Below are 22985 nucleotides of genomic sequence, written 5' to 3' on the forward strand. Positions count from 1 at the left end.
CTACTTCTCTTTCAGGGTAATGTATGTGACCTGCAAGGTGTGTTGAATTGAGGGCCCAATTTTGTAATTAGACCCGCATGAGCAGATCATCACTGATTTGAGTAGGGCTCTGTATGGTACAAGGGTCTCCCTCTGTGTTTTCTGATTACAGGAGCTGTAGAGTGTAAACTCAGTAAAGCAGGGACTGTCTATTTCACTGTTTTTATTGTATGAGGCCCACTGAAAGCACTCGGTGAATAATGGGCATTATTTGTAGTGTTGCCACTGCTGCCCCAAGCCTTTCTTTTAATGTTTTCTGGACCCTGGATTCAATCTTCCTTTTAAATAGGGCAAGTCACTTCGTCTCCATGATCTGTTCTTTGAGTTGCTCTTATGTACAAAAGGTATCATATTTATTTTCATAATGAGGCTGTGTTGAGGCTTGATTAATATTTGCAAAATATATAAAGATCCTTGGGAAGATCTTGTAAAAGAGCAATTGCTCTTTTGTCTCATTTGCACACAGGAGCTGGCAGATATGGGTTGCATTCTTGGACACGGTACTGGTCTTGCTATATAAATGGGAAAGTTGGCGAATGTACTTGTCTCAGTTTTCCCATCAACAAAATGGGAATAATGATTCCTGGCAGGTGTACTAAGAGATTTTTTTTTTTTTTAGTGTTTTGAGTTCTGCAAAGGAATGTAACATGGAAATGCAATGTACTTTTCTCTTTTCAGCCAATGTCCTGCCTTTCAGCCAGTAGACGATCTGCATGATCATTCTGACCGTCAGTCACATTGCCATATTTCCGTGTTTCAGACACTTACAAAGTGTATAGTCATGTGTGCTGTGATGGTGTCTTTACCAAAGAAACTAAAACTTCAGCAGGCATATTGCATGAAATAAACAAAGGTGCTCACAGGAAAAGAAAACTACTCAAATAACTGCTGGCCATGCTGTCTATAACAAATGTGAATGATTGGTCATTTTGAAATCTGCAGATCTTGGGCCTGATTGCTGTTTGAACTTGTGTAGAGCAAGATGTAATCCACTGTAAGTCAATGGAGTTACACTGCTGCAAAGGAGTGTAAGCAAGAGGAGTTTCAGACTTCATGGCTGTGGCCAAATTTGGCCAAAACTTTGAAATGGCCATGCAAATGGCCATTTCAAAGATTACTAATGAGTTGCTGAATTGAATATTCAGCATCTCATTAGCATTAGGACGCTTCCAGCCACGGCGCTTCGAAAGCACCACTTGCGAACGCTCGCGCCTTGGCAGGGCTATACAGGGGGTCTTTTTGGAAGGGACCCCACACATTTCGAAATCCCCTTATTTCCCTGACCTGAGAAGAATAAGGGGATTTTGAAATGTGCGACGTCCTTTCAAAAAAGGACCCCCTTGTGGCCACACTGAGCCGCAAGCGTTCAATATTCAATTCAGCGCCTCATTAGTAATCTTCGAAATGGCCAGAAGTTTTGGCCAAGTGTGGCCACAGCCCATGTGTTTTTGCCATGTCCAGATGAGTTCAGTGTAAGAGGGTTGTGCCCCACACCCCCTCTGCACAAATAAGTTTATAATAAAGAACATTATATATTTTTTATGCAAAATGCCTAGAAAATCACTGATGGGCAGGTAACCAAAAAACCACAAAAATCCCGCCCATAAAGTAGTAGCAGTTAAGAGGCACTCAGCTGTAGTCAGTGGGAGTTGGATGTTGTCAATATTAGCTGCCTGCATTCAGGATTTCAGAAGATTTGTCCTAATAAGAGTTGGGACTTGGGCGGTAGGGGATAACAGGATAACCACAGAAATTATGCTATACGTCTAGGAATTAACCATTGAAAATATATATTTCTTTGATTCTTTTTCAGTATTCTAGATCTGAAGTTGTCCTTACTTTCTTTGAAAGATCTCCATTAGATCAAGTGTTAAAAAATGACAATGTCCATAAAATTCAACCAAGCTTTCAAAGTCCGGTTAAAATATCAGGTAAGAATGCACACAAGAATTACTAAATGAACATATTTGTTTGTTCTTTCCATCCCCCTCGCTACCCATAACATTTTAAATGAAATCCTACATCTTCCACTTTTCTCATGCTCTTGCCTTCCAATGTATAAAGAATATCGTTCAGGCAAACACACTATGTGGCAGAGTTATAGTCATATTGAAATGACTCCCTTTGACATTATGGCTATGTCTACGCTAGCACGCTACGTCAAAGTACCGATTTTGAAGTAAGGACATCAAAATAGGCTACTTCGACGTGTATTGTCTACACGACCTTCAGGGCTGGTGCCGTCAACGTTCCACATTGAAGTAGCGGCGGGGAACATCGAAAGGAGCCACCCCAGAAGGAAATGTGGAGCATCCACACACACAAGCACTCCCCATCAAAAAAAGGGGCCAGCAAAGCCCCAAGCCACTCCCTTAAAGGGCCCCTCCCAGACATACTTGCCCTGCACAGCATAAGATCCACAGAGCCGACAACCAGTTGCAGACCCTGTGCACGCAGAATGGACCCCCAGCTGGAGCAGCAGCACCCAGAAGCCCTGGACTAAGGGCTGCTGCATGCAGTGACCATAGAGCCCCGCAGGGGCTGGAGAGAGCGTCTCTCAACCCCTCAGTTGATGGCCGCCATGGAGGACCCCGCTATTACGAAGTAGCGAGATGTGGATCGTCTACACATGCCCTACTTCACCATTCAGCGTCGAAGTAGAGCGCTATTCTCATCTTCGGATGGGAACAGCGATTTCGACGTCTCACCGCCTAGCGTCAGTTTCAACGTCGAAATAGCACACAGCGCGTGTAGATGCACGCGTGCTATTTCGACGTTGTGCCTGCTCCTTTGAAGTAACTGGTTAGTGTAGACGCACCCTATATGATTTTCAGACTCTTTCTTTCGTTGCTATGTGTCAAAGGGCCCTTCCTTGAGAAGGCTGTGTTTTTGTGATGTCTGTACTATTGCGTTGCAGTGGAAGAATTGAGGAGATATGAACTAAATATATTTCTATAACATACACCTGCATGGGGCTTTTTAAAAAAGAAATAGGTCACATTTTGTACTAAGGTTGTATTTATAAATACAGGTTGAACCTCTCTCATCCAGCAACATCTGTAATCTGGCATGCTTTTAGTTAGCTGATTTATCATGGGTGTGGCCAAGTTTCCTGTAGTCTCAAAGTTTGTTTACAGCCACCAATCCTGGCTGTCAGTGTTCTGTGCTGTTATTTAGCTCTAACTTACCCCTCTATGTCTTCTAAGAGCCTTTCTATTGTCTGGCAGGTTCTCTCATTTGGCACCGATCATGTCCCAATGGTGCAGGACAAGAGAGATTCCACCTGTATATTTAGAAGGGTTAATACATGGTGATTAGTTGTGAAAGACATGGGTAGTATATCTTACAGGTAGTTATAACTACATCAGTAGAAGGTTTTGTAGATTATTATAAGCTATCGTTAGGAGTAATCAGTTGTTAATTTATTAATCCTTTCAAATGTATTTATACATGTACTCTTAATATAAAGCATGACTAAGGCAGTTAGCAACAAACTCACTCATATAAATGATGGTGAAGAGCATCAAAAGGTTAAATGAAACACAAGAGCTGGTGTAAGCCTGGATCATTGATTCCATGCTGTCGAACTTCCGTGTATAAGTTCAGTCTCCTTCTCAATGGAAAGGTTGTGTGTCTGTCTCTCCAAGCACCTACTAGTATGCTTGGGGAGAGGAAGCAGATGTGAATATATTTATTGTACCTAATCCTCTTTGACTAGTAGAGATGAGTGACTTCATTAATCTAAACAGAAAAAGTGGGTTTTTCCTAAATCGATATATGCAGAGTTTTTTCAGGTTGTTGCTGGTGGTTTTTTGTGCTGGTACTGTGTACCTGCACTATGGAGGCCGCAGCCATGGGATTGGTTGGTGGAGAGAGGCTGGGGAGCCATCTGAGTACCCTCTCCTCTTTTTTTTTTTTTCACAGAAAGGCACTGAATGTGTGACATGTGCTACTATGTCCCAAGATGGTGTAAATCCAAACAAAGCAAGATCAAACATTTATTCCCATAAAATTCAGCTTTTTTAGCATCTTTTTTTAGTCATTTTACTGATGTACAGAACAAACTGTGATAAAGATATCTAGGCGAGTTCTAATGGTAAATTTCTAGATAGGTTATGTATAAGTTAATTAGAAATCACATATACTATTTCTGCATAGTTCTTACATTGGTCACCCGCTTAAATGCATGATTTGCTAAACTATATGCCATATATAGGTTGAACCTCTCTAGTCCGACACCCTCGAGACCTGACCTTTGCTGAATGAGAGAATTTGCCAGACCACAAGAGGTCAATATAGTCTAGCAGTATTACCAACACTTCTGCTGCTTACTGGACTCTTAGAAGACACTAAGGAGTAAATTTCAGCTAAATAACAGCACAGAACACTGACAGCCAGGGATGGTGGGTGTAAACAAAGCTTATGGGACCACAGGGAACATGGCCACACTCATAAGTAGTCCTCTGTCTAACTAAAATCATGCTGGATTACGGATGTTGCTGGATGAGAGTGTGCCAGATCATAGAGTTTTAACCTGTATTTTACTTCTACATACCTGAAAATGTTCGCGAAAATACACAGAAGAGCACATTCACTGGGGCTGCTTGTAGAGTAAAGTCCTAGCTGGTATTAGTAAGGGTGGTAGAATCTGGCTTTAAGAGTATGTAATGTGAAACAGAGTGCTCTTAAAGAATATACTTAAAGGAAAGTCTAGGGAAAATTGCAGTTTAAAATGCTAGAGATTGACATACAGGGACATTCTCTTGTCTTTGACACTGGTATAACAAGTATAACTCTAATGGAGGAGACATGGAGAATCAATTTTTGTAAGGTTTAAGGCTTGGTTTGTTCTCTGAAGAAAAATGTAGTTAAAGGCAACTACTTTAGCAATAACTTCCTATATGTGCATCTCTGCAGATGCGACATGGTGGGTCCAAAAGCAGTTGGAACATGGTCATTAAGCAATAGTCTGGGCACCATTCTGTCCCAGCTCTAAGAGAGCACTAAAATGGCAGCTACTAGTTCTTCAGCTGCTCTCTTTCCTACATTAGTGTAAATCACATATAACTTTGTGGAAGTCACTGAAGTTACACCAGACTTCTGTGTAGGTGCTTGGAGTGCTTCAGCACCCCCTGGTTTGAAGCAGTTCCCATTATATACGCGACTTCCGTTAGTTACAACAGCTCTCAACCCCTCTCCCTCCCTAAAATTTGTTCCAGGGCCCCTGAATTGGTGTGACAAGAGAATGTGTGTCACTGATATTTTTAATAGATAAAAAAATGTGTAGCATGCTCAGATACAGAGAGTGAAACCTGAACTAGCAATGAGCATATTCTGTATGACTTATGCATAGAGGTGCTATGGAAACAATGGGACCAGAACAAGAATACAACTTTTAATCCCAAATTAACTCCTGCAGTTTAGTCACACCTAAATTGATTTATGTTTTCCTCTCTGTTTGTGTACCTAAAAGTACTCTGTGATAGTCTTATGTACTGTCTGGCTAGTATAAAGAATTTCAAAACAAAGCCCAGAATCTGATGTTTAGTTAGTTGACACACCCCGTGACTGAATTTTGCACACTGAAATGACTGCATTGTGTAGGTAGTAGTTCCAGCAGATGGCACCAAACGATAACTTCTGAAATGCTTTGTAGTGCAGGAGTAATGCTGTTAATATTCTTAGGACACATCAAGGACGCTCAGAAAAATCCGTAACATGCGGGGCTTGCTTTACATTGGATCTAATACAACTCTCTAGCTGGCTTGTGTCTTCAGCATAAGCTGCAAAAATATTTTGCATTCACTAAAAGAAAACAAACTGTGTCCTGCACAGCCCGCACTAGATGAAATATCTGAAACAAAAAAATTCACCAGATGACAGCAGAATCTAATCCTTGAGTTTACGTCTCAATCTATTGAATAGTGTTTGAGGTGAGTCATAGCTGAAGTATTATTCTGGAGGCATTCAGTGTAAAATCACTCACACATACAATCTGTTCATCTTGGGTTCAACAAAAATGGATGGGAAATCAGGGATTACTTTTTCAACATAAACATAGAGGCACACGTGTAGCAGTCTGAATGCAAAAATGTACCTTTATTGTGAAAAATTAAAACCCCAGGGCTTTTCACAAGTAAGGTTGATGAGTATCACAAGGAGGCAAGATGCAACCCCATCCCATCTAACTTTCAACAGCAGGGTAGTTCCCTGTTGTTCTTGCAGATATTGCTGCTGAGTAACAAATAGGGCCTAGTTCTCTTCTTGGAGTAAATCAGTAAAAATCTCTTCGAAGTCAGTTTCAATGTGAAATGGGTGCAAGTGAGAGAAGAATCCAAGGCAAGGATGTGTCAACCGCAGTAGACATTTGCAGCTTCCAGTGAATGAACAGGAGTTCTAATGAACATGGGGCTAAAATAGCTGCTGATCTTCTGATGTGAATGGATCATTTAAAGCCAATGCTGCTGTATCCATGTATACGAGTTGAAAATTTGACCCCTGAATTATAATTGGATTTTATGCAGCTTTATTAAGTATGTGCTGGTCTGTTTCTTCATTCCCAGCCTGAGAGCGTTAACTTGGAAGTGTAGTTAACATATTGCTAACTGTCAGGGTATTAGTTCGTGATCACTCATTTGATTTACAAGTGTTGGGCCTAATCTTGATTGAAGTCAGTGGCATTCAGGTCCAAAAGTGTAAGTATGCTATACTGATCTTGCCAAGTATTTATGATACCGTAACTTTGCACACCAGAAAGATTCTAGTAAGAGTTTATACAGACAAAGAAATTTGTATTTGTGTTGCATTAAAGTATTGATTGGTCAGTGTGTTCTCTCCTGCGAAATTCTATTGCGTAAAAGAAAAGGCCCCAATTCTGCAAACTCTTAATAGAGTCATTGGGACTATCCATGTGAGTTAAGTTAAGCAAATGTAAGTGTTAGAGGTCACAGTCTGATTCTTAATCTCTTTGTCTTGCACTTTGTGTGTTCACTTAGAGCCAAATCTAGTGGTACTCCATGAAGTCAATAGGAGTCTGTTCACTGATGTCAATGGGGATTGTATCAGACCATTCTCTCTACAAAGAATGGATGTAGAATTTAGCCATGCTGAGCTGGTAGCATTTGCAGACAGATAAGAACTAGATGCAGCTCAAGGCAATAGAGAATTGAACTCAAGGAAAATTCCTGTTGGAAAACCTATTGTTCAACTTATGTTAAAGGTGTTGTTGATTTAATGTTGTAATTATTTATTTTCTTCATCTTTTTGTTTAATTATGAAAATTTGCTGTCTGGGAGGAGTACAATCAAGAGTACTGTTGGATTATAACCTTATGGAGCAGATGCCGCTCCACTGAAGGAATTTCTCTACAGGCTACAGTGGGAGCAGAATTGGTTCTTCTCCCAGATGGGAATATTTGCTAAATAGTCTCGCAGTAGGGTTCTAAACTGCAAATATTCAAGCACATAAGTTCAGTAGGACTGATCACAAGTGAAATTGCTCAGGCATTGCTAGGATCAGGCCATAAGTGCCTATGAAGCCAGCAAATAAGTCCAACTAATCACGAAGCTACAAAATAATAAAAAGATGTTTTCTTTTAAATAAGCTTAAACAGATATTCACTGACACGTCTGTATGACTTGTTTGCAGCAATTCCAGCTTTGTGTGATACATGTCCACCCTATCCCTACCTCATTGCTCATTACCCACTTTTCTGGAATGACCGCAGACTGTCGGCATTTTATCTCTTTCTTCCCTTCTCCCCACAGAAATCATGCGATCAAATGGATTTTGTTTAGCAAACACTGAAACAATAGTTATTGACCACGGTATACCGAACGGAAAAGACAAGCACCTGGATGTAGATTCAGCAGAGCACTTGTAAGTAGACATTGTTCCTGAGTACTGGTACCTTTAAGTGAATTGTAACCTTCTCCTAGCAACATTTTAATGCCCAGCTGAGCCCAGCGCTGTGGAAGTCCTGTGTTGGTAAAATACAATTGCTCGTCTGACTACCTAGGAGCCGCGGTGTCCGATACGCTCCCTGTTCTCCTCATGTGGCAAACGGGGTAGCGGAGTGTGGTGAACATGGGGCGTCCCTCCAGCCACGCGGTGCACCCCACCAAATGGCAGGACAAGCGCGTGGCAGCAGGAGCGGAGGTGGCTCCTCCGGCCCTGGCGGGCTCCGGCTGCAGGATGGCTCCCACGATGCAGTGCGGCTTGAGCCCTGGGGCTGCTCGCGTGGTGCAGCTTGAGCCCCGGGGCGGCTCTAGTGAGTAATCTCATCGGGAGGGGGCGTTACTGGGTGGGGCGTGTGCCTAGTTTGAGGGGGCGCTGCCCCCCAGGAGTGGGAGGGCTGTGGCAATCCATTACATTTGTTTTGGACACCACTGACTTAAAAGGTTGGGTGGTTTGGCTGGGCAGCAAGGGTATATCTGTGCTGGAGGTGGGAGTGAGCCTCCCAGCCTAGCTAAACAGACCTGTACTTGCTGGATCTCCTATGCCAAAAATAGCTTTGTGGCCGCAGTAGCACCCGCAGAGGCCCAGGCTGTTCACCCGAGCTCAGACCCAGGGAGCAGACTAGGCCTGAGCTCAGGTGGCTAGTCTGAGCCGACGCCATGCTGCACCATCCACGCAACCGTATTTGGCGTGCCAGCGTGAGCTCTGCTCGCTCTAGTCTGTCTGCTTGGGCTGCGAGGCTCATTCATTGTGTCAGTGTAGAGGGATCCTAAGGGCCCATTGCAGCTGTCATAAAAATCAATTGAAAGGGAGTTGCAGTGGCCCTGTGGGAGACTGGCCCTCTTCTGATAGAAAAAATGTGGAGGAAGGGCGATAGCTACAAAGGTGATAGATACAAAGGGAGTGATCTGTGCTATGGCATGCTGAGAACCAGTAGATGACCCAACACTCTGATCCCTTAAGCTTTTTAATTAGTTCTCCTAGAAACAGCCTGTTGGAGGAACGGAATATTTTATTATCTAACCAGATCTGGGTGGGGGCGGGGTGGTAAAAGGACTGATGAGCTAATTATCCTATTAGCTGAGAGGGTAATTAAGAAGCAGAGAGAGGAAACGCAAAGGGGATGCCAAGCAGAGTTCAGAGAAAGTAAGAAAGCGAGGTGGTGAGTGGGGTCTCCATAGAGAAGGGCTGAGGGCTAAAGGAAGAGACAGAGTTGCTGCAGAGGTTTTGTGAAGGTAATACAAAATAAAACTCATGGAGCAAACAAAACATCCCAGGCTGCATCCCATGAGCAGACACTGGCCAGGTGCACTTTGTCTGTGGTGAAGCTGGAGTCAGCCCAGAGTGTGGAAAAATGAAGGCTCCTTAGAGAGGCGAAATCCTCCTGGGAGGCTAGTAATTTATTACTGACTGGCCAAAATAGGCCTTCTTAATTGTGATTGTTTCCCCTTTGGGCCTGCATTGTAGGCACTTTGGGGATAAATCTTTCAAATAGAATTTGAGTCGACGAGTATGTTGACAGACTAATTTTATGGAAATCCAGGCCTGTGAAGTTCTGTCATGCCAAATGATTGATGTTTTGCTCTAATAGCTTCAATTGGTTGGAGGTAAGAGTGTATTCAAGAGTTTTAAATATTTGTAATGAAAAGCACTGAACTACCTATTAGTCAAGCCAGTGAAAACCAGGAAAATGTCATGGGTAAAACGAACAGAAGCTTGGTGTGATGGGATGCAATCACAGAAGTCTCCTTGGGATGTTCCTCAGTGTGCCTGTCATGCCACTGATGCCCACCTTCTTACCCTCAGAGGCTCCCCACCATCCTGTTCTGCTGGGCCAGAGCCTCTGGTCTGCCTCAGATAAGGCACAGAGCTGGGTTACTGTCCCAATGCAGAGCAATGCAGCCACTGACCACTTCTGCTCTGGAAGGAGTCAGTTCTAGATTTCAGCACTCAGGAAAACAACCTCCCAAATAAATCCATCTTTCACTGTGTAAAAGTTTTACACAGGGAAAGCACTTAAAGTAAGCTCTCTTTATCAGTAAAAGAGAGAAATGCATAGTGATGGCTTATTTACACTGGGTCTGACAATAAAACAAAGAGTATTTATTAAGTATAAAAAGGAGGAATTAAGTGGTTGCAAGTAAAAACAGTCAGATCAAAGTAAGTCACTAAACTAAAATTAATAAAAAGCACATAGATAATTATAATTCACTAAGAAACTTGTTACACACAAATTCTTACCTGGAACAGCTGTTCTTATTTAAGAAATAAGCTTCAAATCAGAGTTGGTTTTTACTCTGACACGGGTCTCCAGCCTCCTTCAGAGTTCTTTTGTATCCTCTTAGGTGAGCCAAGCAGTTTCAGAAGCCAGCTGAAGACAAAAGATGATTGCTTCCCATTATATATTTAAATAACGTTTCCCCCAGGTTGGGAATTCTTCATTTTTCATCTCCCCTTTCATGGAAAAATACCAGGTTCAAAATGGATTCCAGTACCAGGGGCATGGTCAACATGTCTTTTTAGAACCAACCACCCTTTAGGCTAACAGGACAAACAAGGCTATTTACAGCTTATTCGGTTGATCACTGAGTCATTAAGCTTCTGGGGCACCAGTAATGGCCCTCATTAGCATATTTAGAACTATAAACAGAGGGCTACACTTCATATTTCTAACTTAAAATACAAGAGTACTACATGCACAAAAATAAAATATATAGACCAGCATATTGTAGCATTAACATTGATGGAATACAGTAGATATTTTGTCAAAAGCATCTTTCTGTTCTGCATATTCATAAGTCAATTTTCTCATAAAGAGTAGGGGTTGGGGGACTGTCATACTTGGTCTTTGATTGTAACATCTTTTCTAAACTTTGTCTAGAATGTGGTCTTTATCAATTTGCTAAAGGCTTTAGTGTATGTTGCCGTCCCATGTTGTACCTAAAGTGAAATCTTGCCCCGCACCCCACCAGGTCAGTGGGAATTTTGCCATTGACTTTCATGTGGCCCAGATCTTGCTCCTTTTTTCAAATTTTGAACTGTAACATGTATTGGGCCATAATCTAGTGGCTGGAGGTAGGTGTAAAAAGAAGCAGTGTCTGGAAGCTGAAGTCATCAGAGCTGACAGCTGGAAATCAGACATATGTGTTTAATAGGAAGGGTAGCCACTAGAGTAAGTTAACAAGGGAGGTGACAGATTTTTCCATCACTTACGTTCTTTTCAAAAGACATCCAGTCTTGATTTTAAAATATGCTGTTGCCTGACCAAAAGTTATTAGGCTAGAGTTGAGGATCAGCTGGCATAGTGCTGTGGCCTGGACTATGCCCAGGGTGTGACTATATGATCATAATGGGTCCTTCTAGTCTTAAAATCTGTGAAATATATAACAGACACGGGGTTTTCAGATGAACTGTGGTGAAAGAAATAAGCCAATGGAACAGAATGTCTTTACCCATTCCTATTTTAAATTCAGAGGAAACTTGTTTTCTATTGAAGGGAATGGTTCAGAAGTTAATAAATGGAAATCTATACATGTGCTGCTCTCAGCCTGAATCTAAGTCCTTCCATCAGTTGTACTGTGTATCGGGGTAGGCCTGGAATCACTTGTGGAAGATGTGGTTTTGTTAAAGGCAGATTTATTGAAGATTTCCTATATTGAAGCCGTAAATTGTATGTTGGTAATCTCAAATGAAAGTATAGTTTTTCTGGAATGTTATGGAATCCGTTTGCACTCTGGGTAAAATTGAATTGACTGGATTGGTGCTTTGTCTGAAATAAGAGCTATTCCTGTTTGACTGACTAGTAACACCTGAAATAAAAACTGGTGGATCCACATTTTTCTTCTAGCAACTCTGAGATAGCTAAGTAGGGCTTGGCTGGATTTGAACCTGCATAGGAAATTTGCATGAAATACCTACATGCTTCAGGAACTGGTGTTGGAGATTCAATAGATGGCACTCTTGCCTCTAAGCTTCTACTGAACCTGTGATCCACTATTCATAGACATTGGATTGTGAGCGGTGCTGTGTTTTGCAGGGTACGTAAAATGGAAATCCTGATCGCTTTCCATTGAAGATGTGATAGCACTTTTGCAAGCAGTTAGTGTCGGTGTTCTGGCCGAATGCCAGTTTGAGTAATCGTATGCTGCCTCTTGCAGCTGGGGGGAGAGGGGCCAGTGCAGTGAGGAGGGCGGACATGGGAGCAGATGGGGGTAGTGGGTTGGGGAGGGTCCAATGATGATGGTAGCTGGGGGGGGCGAAAGGTAGGGAGGAGGGTCCCAAGGATATGAGGTCATTGCTCCACAGGGAGCTGTGGTGACAGGGAGGTATGAAGTAGTGGGATCCTTAACCACATTCTCCATACCCCACTGCCTTGTGGGTTATCCTGGGAAGGAGAAAGGCTAAGGGAGTGAACCCTGACAGAAAATCCGGAGTGGAGTCCGAAGGCTGTTCGGTGTCAACTTCTGGCACTGTCCCAGCAACTCCTGCAGCTGAGCTGGTACCAGACGTGGAGGTTATCCTCTCCTTTGGACTATATCAGTAAAGCCAAGAGGGGGACACTGGTGTCTGGGCAACCCAGAGTCTCCATAATAAGTGCCCAGGCTCACGCCCAGAGAGGTACTCCGGCATCACTGAACAGCGTTGCATCAACACGGGAGGCAACAGATACCGGTTATAAGCTCTTGCTCGATTGGCATAGAGAACGAGCGCCAGGGGTTGCCTTTGACCGTGGGAGAGATCCTCGCATCTCACTGGACAGTCACCGCCCGCCTCAAGCTGGGCAGCCCCCAGCCAATAGGGTACTGTCCCGCCACAGTTCACCTGCCTCGCTGGGTGCGTGAGGCTTAAGGTTCCTGAACCTGACAAGTGACTGAAATTTGGGCACCAGGCAAACCAATAAGAAAATCAACAAGAAATGAGAAACATCAACAATTCAAGCTTGCTTGCTGGAATGTGCGGACCATGCTGACCAGCTTGACTGAAGATCTTCAGGCCATCAGTGACACCCGCAAGACCACTGTCATCAATGAGGAACTGAAGAGGCTCAGAGCTGATATCGGTGCACTGCAGGAGACACGACTTGCAGATTCGGGATCTCTAAAGGAAAAGGACTACACCTTTTTCTGGCAGGGTAAAGCCCAAGAAGAACCGAGAGAGCATGGTGTTGGCTTTGCTGTCAGAAACACCCTTCTACAAATGGTGGAATTAGTCATGGGCGGATCAGAAAGACTTCTTCGGATCACGCTTCAAACTTGCGCCGGTCCTGTCCGCCTGATCAGCGCTTATGCTCCAACCCTGTACGCCACACCAGAAGTAAAAGACAAGTTCTACGATGTGCTTAGTGCTGCTGTAGCGCAAATACCTGCTCGTGAACAACTGTACATCTTGGGTGACTTCAATGCAAGAGTTGGAGCTGATTGGGCCTCATGGCCTTCCTGCTTAGGACACTTAGGTGTGGGAAAAATGAATGACAATGGACAGCGTCTCCTTGAACTGTGCACGTACCACAATCTGTGCATCACAAACACATTCTTCCAAACGAAGCCACAGCACAGAGTGTCGTGGAGACACCCACGCTCGAAGCACTGGCATCAACTAGATGTGGTCATCACTAGGCATAATAACCTCAAAAACGTCCTTCTGACACGCAGCTATCATAGTGCTGACTGTGATACAGATCACTCGCTAGTTTGCTCCAAGTTCAAGCTGAGACCCAAGAAGCTGTACCGCTCTAAACCTGCTGGAAGGCCCCGCATTGACGCCAGAAAGACGGCAAACTTGGAGAAAGCTGAAAAGTTCAGAGAGACCCTCCAGGAAAATCTGCGCAGCGGCCCTAGGGGCGCCGATGCGACATCCAAATGGCAACATCTGAGGGATACAGTTTACAACACGGCCTTGTCGGTGTTTGGAAGAAGAGCTAGAAACATGAACGACTGGTTCGAAGCTAACTCCGATGAGATGATTCCAGTCATTGAAAAGAAGCATGCTGCACTCCTGGAGTACAAACGCTGACCAAGCCAGAGTACCCAGCAAGCGCTTAGAGAGGCCAGAAGAACAGTACAGCAGACAGCCAGGCGCTGTGCCAACAACCACTGGCTCCAGCTATGCAGCAGCATCCAGACCTGTGCCGACTTTGGTAATCTCAGAGGAATGTACGAGGGTATGAAGAAGGCATTAGGACCCACCCAGAACAAGATGGCACCTCTGAAATCCAAATCTGGTGAAGTCATCGCTGACAAAGCCAAACAGATGGAGCGCTGGGTTGAGCACTACTCCGAGCTGTACTCACGCGAGAACGTTGTGGTTGACGCAGCCCTCGATGCCGTCGAGCTCCTACCAGTAATGGACGAACTGGATCAAGAACCGACTGTGAATGAACTGAAGAGAGCCATTGACAGCATTGCAGCAGGAAAGGCCCCTGGTCAGGATGGTATACCACCAGAGGTAATCAAATGTGCCACGGACACACTCCTGGAACCCCTACATGAGCTGCTGTGCCTGTGCTGGAAAGAGGGTGAGGTTCCACAGGATATGCACGATGCTAACATTGTAACATTGTATAAGAACAAAGGAGACAGAAGCGACTGCAACAACTACCGTGGAATCTCCCTCCTAAGCGTCACTGGTAAACTGTTCGCTCGCGTCATCCTTGGCAGACTCCAGAAGATTGCTGAGAGGGTGTACCCCGAATCGCAGTGCGGATTCCGTGCGGAGAGGTCTACTGTTGACATGGTCTTCTCTCTAAGGCAGCTGCAGGAGAAGTGCAGGGAGCAGAGGAAGTCACTCTACATAGCCTTCATCGACTTGACCAAGGCTTTTGACTTGGTCAGCAGGGATGGTCTGTTCAAACTGCTCCACAAGGTAGGCTGTCCTCCACGGTTACTCAAGATGATCCAGTCGTTCCACGAAGACATGAGAGGAACCATCCAATATGATGGCGCATTATCGGATGCTTTCAGATTCAGGAGCGGCGTCAAACAAGGATGCGTGCTTGCTCCGAGATTGTTTGGGATCTTCTTCGCACTCCTCCTGAAGCATGCCTTTGGATCTTCAACAGAGGGCATCTTGCTGCACACAAGATCTGATGGGAAACTGTTTAACCTTGCAAGGCTGAAAGCTAAGTCTAAGGTGTGAGAAGTCCTCATCAGAGACATGCTGTTCTCAGACGATGCTGCTGTAGTGTCTCACTCAGAAGACCAGCTTCAAAAACTGCTGGATCAGTTCTCCAAAGCGTGCAAGGACTTTGGGCTTACCATCAGCCTAAAGAAGACGAACGTACTCGGTCAGGATGTTGCTGAATCCCCATCAATCAGCATTGACAACTATACATTAGAGGTCGTCCACGAGTTCGTTTACCTGGGGTCCACCATCACTGACACCCTGTCGTTGGACACTGAGCTAAATAGGAGGATCAGAAAAGCGGCCCCAACTCTGTCCAGACTCAGCAAGAGAGTGTGGAATAACAACAAGCTGTACACTCACACCAAAATGCAAGTCTACAGAGCCTGCATCCTTAGCACCCTCCTTTATGGCAGTGAGACTTGGACCCTGTATGCCCGCCAGGAAAAGAGGCTGAACGCCTTACACTTGCACTGCCTCAGGCGCATCCTTGGAATATCATGGAAGGACAGAGTGACCAACACCGCCGTCCTCGAGCAAGCTGGAATCCCAACCATGCACACCCTCCTCAGGCAGTGTCGACTCCACTGGCTTGGCCATGTCCACATGATGAATGATGGAAGGATTCCAAAAGACATCCTGTATGGTGAGCTAGCCTCTGGCAAAAGACCTCCCAGACGCCCCCAGTTGCGTTACAAAGATGTCTGCAAGAGAGACCTCAGAGAGGTAGACATCGAGCTGGACAACTGGGAAGAACTAGCAGACGACCACAGCAGATGGAGGCAGGGGTTACACAAGGGCCTTCAGAAGGGCGAGATGAGGATCAGACAGCTAGCAGAGGAGAAGCGAGCGCACAGAAAGCGCAATAAGGACTTGCCAGATACCCACTACATCTGCAATAGATGCAGCAAGGACTGTCACTCTTGTGTGGGTCTTTATAGTCACAATAGACACTGTAAATGAAGTCCTCAATTGAAACTTTAAAGGGCGCGATCCATAGTCTATGCAGACTGAAGGATGCCTACTATGCTGCCTCTTCCATTTCCCTGTAATTTTAGAGTCTGTTTTGTGCCCTATGTGATATTGTGTTGCCCGGGAAGGATTTGGATTCAGAATTTCACTTGGCTGTATTCTTCACATACTTTCCCAAAATGTGCTGTACTGTTGCAGTATGTTGTGAAATAATTGTGTTCTGTCCCAGAAGTGGGAGAAATGATCCCCTGGACTATCGTTCATAAAGTACTTTGTAAACCTTTGTGAGCAATAAGAAGCCCGTGTTCTGTTCATCATAATTTGGCACTGGTTTTGCTTTGGGCCAGCAGAAGGTGGTGAAAACTGTGGAGTCGGCCATGCTGCTTTCTGATAAAAATCCACCCTAACAGTCAATGCAAAATTTTAAGGACAGCTCTATTATGATGTTATAAGCATGTAGAGCTCAGTACAGTAGATTTTTATGTAAGCTAATGCAAATAAGTGAAATAGAGAGCCATGATGAGATATTACTGTTGGGAATGGACCACTGTTAAAATGTAAAATCCTACCATTTACTGTCAGGAAAAGAAGATGCTACCACTGACCTTTAAGATCTATCCACAGAGAGAGGCTGTACGTCAGTGATGGGCAATCTAGGTTAGCATATGAGCTGCCTGAGTGGTCCTCTTTCATCTCAGAGGGCCACAAAATTGTTGCAATCAAGATGTGGTCCTGGGATAAGGTGGTTTTTACTGATTGTGCTTGTATACGTAGAGTTTATGGGGTCTGGTGGTTGAACTGTAGGAGCACTTCAATTGGATACAAAGGGAATGCACGGCTCTCAGTCAATGCTGTGTGCAGTCAGCACACGTCTCACTTCACGTCCCCTATGCGGATGGAAACCAGTGGAATCTGGCAACCCTGCATGTAAGCAACAGTAAACAAAATGGCTCATGGGCCACACATGGAACCCAGAAGGGCCACGTGCAGCCTGTGGACTGCAGATTTCCCACCACTGCTCTGCATACCTACTGATCTTTTGCGAGCTGATATTTGGGATCAGACTCTCATTTCCCACCAACTTCACAGCAGTGTTCCCCCATGGACTTCTGTGGAGGTATTCTCTGCCTGCAATTGTGGACATCATGAGAAGAGAATCAGTTAATATTTTCTTCATCCCGGTACCCGGTGCCTGATTCTCCTTTCACTTGTAGTCATTTTCAAGTGTAATCATGTTGTAGGGAGAAGAATTGCTTGCCATTTTGCATCAGTGCATACAATGAGAGGAGATTTAGGCCCTTTGTGAGGATGGGACATCTTTTGTGGAAATAGGGAACAATTAGTGGTGGCAGAGGAAGGAATCTGTGTGTAATTAACGGTCTGAAGAACTATTGTTTCAGAAACTCTCACTTGGGAAAAAGACTTGTTTGTAATGACTCAGATGCATGTTAAATATCAGACTGCTGGTCTGATGCAGATTCCTTAACTGGGTTCAGCTTCACACAAAGGTTTTAAGATACTGCAGAGTCTATGATGTATGTTCCACTTTAAATAGAAGGGTCATCTGCCATCAGTGGAGGTATTGATGGGAAAGAGAGAGGATCTTAATGGACCTGTCACCTGCTTTTCTAGTTTTCCCACCCTGAACATAAGACCATGGAAAACAGATAGATGCCTCGTGTCAGATTGCAGTAGAGTATTTAAAACATTCCTGCCGAGTGCAAATGACTGGTGAGGCTTCAGAAGCCAAAAGAAAGAGTTTGATGGGGAAATTGCTGTGGGATTGGACTGCCGTTTCCTTGCCCCAGCCCTTCTGGGTCATCTCCGGCGTAGCGTGCTCTAATGGTGGTCTGTGATAGAGTCATTGGGATGACTGTAGTCCATGTTTCTCAGCTGCAGCAATCTGCTCTGTTCAGATGAATATGATGACCCAACTTTACACTAAACTCTTCAAGGCTCTGTTTGGTCTCTCTTCAGAGGATTTGATGGTGACTGACAAGATGTCTGAAATAATGGATTTAAAAGTAGCCATTATTCTACAAAAGAATTTTACCACTGCCGGTTTCGAAACGCAGATACCCGTACAGCGGGGGGGGGGCCTTTTGAAACGACCCCCTGATTTCGAAAGCCCCTTATTCCCAAAACCAGATGGAAAGAAGGGGCTTTTGAAATCGGGGTCATTTTGAAAGGCCCCCTCCGGCTGCACGGGCAGTTGTGTTTCGAAACCAGCCGTTTCGAAGTGTGCGTGGTCACCGTTATGCTGGTGCTGAAGCTGTGGAATCTTTCTAATTGTGTAACACTTGATTCTGAAACTGGCGGTAGCTACTGTTTTACTTTGGTAAGTGTATTAAAGAAACATAATTACAATCTGTCAATGGTTCACAGGCTGTATGGGCCTTCCATGGTAGAGCATTCTCAGAAACAAAAGGCCACTCCTTTGGGATGAAGGACTGAGGTAGTAGAAGAACGGTTGCTTCCTGGGAGCATCATTCCCTTACAAAGCAGTTTGCACGGAAGAAAAAGCTGCAATAAAGCATTAACAGTCCTTCTGCTGTTACTTGGCTTGGATGTGAACTGAGGCTGTTTGGTAATAGTTTTTAAAAACATTGCCCTGAAAGGTGGGTGAGCAGCATTACCAGGAGGTACAGCTCAAGAAGGCATTCTTGTCTGAGCATTTGCTTCCACATGGTTCCCTGGCAGGTATCTTTCTTCAGTTATTTTATGCCCTTTCCACAATTTATATGTTCATTCTTTCCTTTGCTCTCCATTCCTTTGTCCCATGTTATGTAAGTGATTTGACCACCTTTTTTTTTTTTTTTTTTTTTTTTTTAAATTTTAGGTTTGAAACAGTTAGTGAGTTTACTTCGGAGCTAGAAGACACCGATGATCCAACAGCCTATGTCACCAACTTGACATACTACCACCTGGTCCCATTTGAGACGGATATTTTGGACTGAAGCTATCCAGGGACCAGTCAGCTAGCATACAGATGATTTCTTCACTGCTGTCTCATTGCATTGCTCTTCTGCGGATAAAGTTGCGTGATTAAAAACAGCAGGGAACTTGCTGCAGATATGCCCTGAAACTGATTTGAAAGCTAAGCCCTTCTTTGTGATTCAAGCAGGCACCTTGAAAGGAACTAGCTGCTTCAACAAACTCGTTTTCCCTAGAAGGAATGTTGCATGATTTTAGGGCTGCTTGGATCCAAGGAAGTCATTCTGGTGAAGCCCATTGCAACCACTACACTGACAAACCCATCAGCTGTCATGCTGTGGTTTGGCACCAGGGGTCACTGACATATGGAGCAATGTGTACAAATGACTACTCTTATTAAGCAGCTTCCTGTCTGAAAACATCATCACAAGGTATCCTCAAATATATGGAGTATATTTCCACTCCATCTTTATTGAAGACCACCTTTGTTAAGAAGCTGTTTGTCAGTCTTTTATGTGGTCTCAGATCTTGCTGACTGTTTAGCTACGTGATGGCAGTTGCCTTACATATGATGTTACAAAAAACCATACAGTGCCTACAGGAATCCAGTGCATAATCTGACTATTTTACCTCTGTTAATCTTTGGGGTTTTGTTTAATCATCGGACAGCTGACTTCTTTTCTTTCCTTTTCTGAAATAGGAGAGCAAAATGGCACTGAAATGGAATGCTTATAATGTTTAGGTACCTGAATGACTTCAGAGTTCTGGAAAGCTGATCGGAAGGCTAACCTGCTATGCTTACAACGGCCTGTGCATGCCAGACACTTGGAGATAATATTTCCTCTTGGACCAGGAAATAAGAGCAGTGGTTGCTGTTGTTTACGGAAGATGGATAGTGTTACCTTTGTGTATTATTTTCCAGAGAATGGGGGGATTTAAGTCCTATTGAGAATTAAAGATACACTACAGTGTATCTTCTGAGGACAGGAAAAAAGAAACCACTTCAGCTCAGATAGTCTGCTTACCCCAACCTCATAGACCTAGTGGGCTTGATCCTGAACTTGGCTAAACTGGTTTCATGCCAATGAAATTCTGTTCACCAGAAGTGGAATTACACCGGAGTAAGAGAGAGAAGAATCAGACCCCAGGGACTCTTTACTACTGAGTAGTGCAGTGCTTATCTCTGTCAGAGCTCTGTTTCCTAGGTTGCTGAGCACCCAAACTCCTAGTAAGAGCTGATGCTCAGCACTCTGCATGATCGGCCTGGGCCTTTAGTCCAGCATTTAATGCACTAACAGTCAGAATTAATTTCAAGATTTATGAACTGGGAAGAGTGTGTTTTGAACCAGTTATCTGTGCATCGTATTTGCCTTGATCCCGAAGAGCTTGGCACAGTTCCTCTCCTTTTGTATATTCTTCAGTGCTCTGTGTATAACAACAGTAAACAGAATTTGGTAATGTATGTAATAAATTATTGAGAATCCTAATTCCTTTACATGGTATGTTTTTAAAAGATATATTTAATGAAATAAAATTACTCACCATAATTATGATATCTGCACTTTAAGTGTTGACTTCCAGTTATTTTTCATGGAAAGTAAGTCTCTGAGACCTGAGTCCACTGCTTTTCCCTCCAGGAATTTAGGAAACATGTTGAGCAATTGCTGCTTTTTCTGTGCTGCTCGTGTGCCCGTGCTGCAGATATAATTAACCCCCGAGTGAAAACTACAGGGCTGAATGCTGATCTCACCTCTCTATAAATATGGATTAACACCACTGCCGTCTGTAGAGCCATTTGGGATATAAAAAGATGAACAAGAAATCAAATCTGGCATCTATAGTCTCTCAGGGCGGAGCAGTTCTTTAAACAGGATTGTAGTAGGAAACTTCTTTGTTTCATGCTCTTAAATGAGGTTGATTTTTTCCAAACTAGCTATAGTTATTCAATTGGTGCTTCTAGCTGATCAGTGTTGGGTGGCAGCATTGTACAGTGGATGGGTGCTCAACGGGCAGTTGGGAGACCTGAGCACCGCTATCAACCTTTGATGGGACCTGGGGCAATTGTATTTCGCTGCTCTGTGCCTCAATTTCCCCATTGAAAAATTCTACCTGCTATCTCCATTTTACAAGTGCCTAAGCGTCACTGACTTTCACTGAGATATGAACATTCTTGTAAATATTACCCAGTGATACTTACGTACTCTTTGTAAAGTCCTTTACAATGTACAGATAAGAAGTTATATTAAAGCGTAGTATTATCACTGAGTTTAAAAGCAGGTGATCTCTTTTATAATGAGAAAACAGGTTAAGCTGCCGACAGGAGAGAAGATGATGTGAGAGAATCATTTTATTATCAGTGAGATCAAGGTTCCTTCATAAACAGAAGTTGCACTGGTTTCAGGTAACTGTTCTTTAAAATGATTTAAATTGGGGCAAAAGAACGTGTGACTGCATTTTATGAAATCACTCATTTAGTTAAACTAGTGCAACTTTCATGTATAGGTGAGGCATTCTTTGTACCAAACATAAATCTGGAAAAGGAAAAAATATCAGTTATGAATATCTCTACTGTTAAAATTCAAAATGGATCTAAGGCTAAATAAGAATCAAGCCACATTGTAAGGGGTGCAGGAGCACTCACTGCCATGAACAGTCAAGTAATATTAACTGTATAATTTATTACACACAAAACATTACTTTAAAAGACTCTAATGAAGGTTCCACAATCGAGCCCGCAAAAATTTTGGCTGTGCAACTTTAGTTTATCCCCTGTACATCTACGGGTTATGAGTCGTTCTTTAATTACATGATCACATACTATTTTTTCCTCAGGACACTTGCATCTTTCAGGGAACAGGGCAGGCCTGCTCTGGAGATGAATCAGGGCTGTCTTGTAAAGGAGCCTGTCTGCAGGAGCCTTGCGTCATTTGTTGGGGAAGCTGGAAGGTGTACAGTGAATGAGTAAGAACCCTGCAGGAGGAGAAAGGATGGTTGGGTGGTTTTGTGTGCAGGCACTTGCGCCATATAAGTTTTTGTTTTCAAAGAAGTGAAAAACATCTAAATTCTCTCATGTGGCAGCATGTCAACATATACAGGTCATCAACAAGGTGGAGACTTAGATCCGCCACACAGATCTGTGGCACTTGACATAACTGAGAGTGGATGACAAGCTGCTATTGCTACGTGGAATAGCACTAGAGGAGAGTGGGATACCGCCAGTGCGTTTCAAGCTCTTTGCTGACAGCAGAGAAATGGTGAGACTCAGAAGTACTCTGGTCTGTTCCAGTGTCTCGAAATGAGAATGCTTTAGTGGGCGTAGAGTCTCCTGCCCTGTACTCTACAGTGGAACGGCTTTTGCCCATTCCTGTCTTTTCCCCACCCTGGTTCCTCGCTCCAGTCACATCTTCCTAGTCTCCGCTCTTCAGGCATCTCATGATAATCTGTTTTCCTCACCAGTCCCTTTTCTTCCCCTGCAACCCAAATTCTCATCAAATTGATCTTCTTCCATCACCACCTCCTCCTTGCCTCTTTGGTTCTCAGCCCCAGTCTCTTTGCCCAGACAGTTCCAATCTTCTCCACCTAGCTCCTTGTGATGGGGCACCTGCCCCCACAGTGGGTTTTCAGGAATTAATCAAATCCTAGGGAGGCTGCATAGGAGCAGCCAGTCACAGAAGGGCTTGTAGGAGAAGCCAGTCAGTGTCAGGCAGGCCCCTATAAGAGGAGCTGCAGTACAGAGCTGCTGGAGTCACTTCCTGGAGCTTGAGAAAGGAGGACTGGCTGCCTTGCAGGCAGAGGGCAGCATGCACCATGTACAGAGCTGTGCTTCAGGCAGAGACCTGGGAAGCTCAAGGCGGCTCCTGGTGGACTTCAGGGATCTGGAGGCCGTGGCCATGAGGCAAGTGGAAAGGGGGCGCTGGGGCTGCGGGGCAGTGGCCCAGGGAAAGGAACTGAAAGGATTTGGAGGG

The 22985-nt window shown here is 44.1% G+C and overlaps 1 protein-coding gene across 1 annotated transcript in view; it reads left to right on the top strand.

Annotated features, from left to right (window-relative positions):
- The window catches only part of PXDC1 (PX domain containing 1), a 44097-nt gene extending 23503 nt beyond the window's left edge, over positions 1-20594 (top strand). The window contains exons 3-5 of the mRNA XM_074987737.1: positions 1853-1970; positions 7806-7917; positions 18926-20594. Coding sequence (XP_074843838.1) covers positions 1853-1970; positions 7806-7917; positions 18926-19043 — 348 coding nt within the window. The 3' untranslated portion in view covers positions 19044-20594. The remainder of the gene's footprint in view (positions 1-1852; positions 1971-7805; positions 7918-18925) is intronic.
- The last annotated feature ends 2391 nt before the right edge of the window (positions 20595-22985 follow it).

The sequence above is a fragment of the Carettochelys insculpta genome, chromosome 2 (genome assembly GCF_033958435.1).
Source record: "Carettochelys insculpta isolate YL-2023 chromosome 2, ASM3395843v1, whole genome shotgun sequence".
Taxonomy (NCBI): Eukaryota; Metazoa; Chordata; order Testudines; family Carettochelyidae; genus Carettochelys; species Carettochelys insculpta.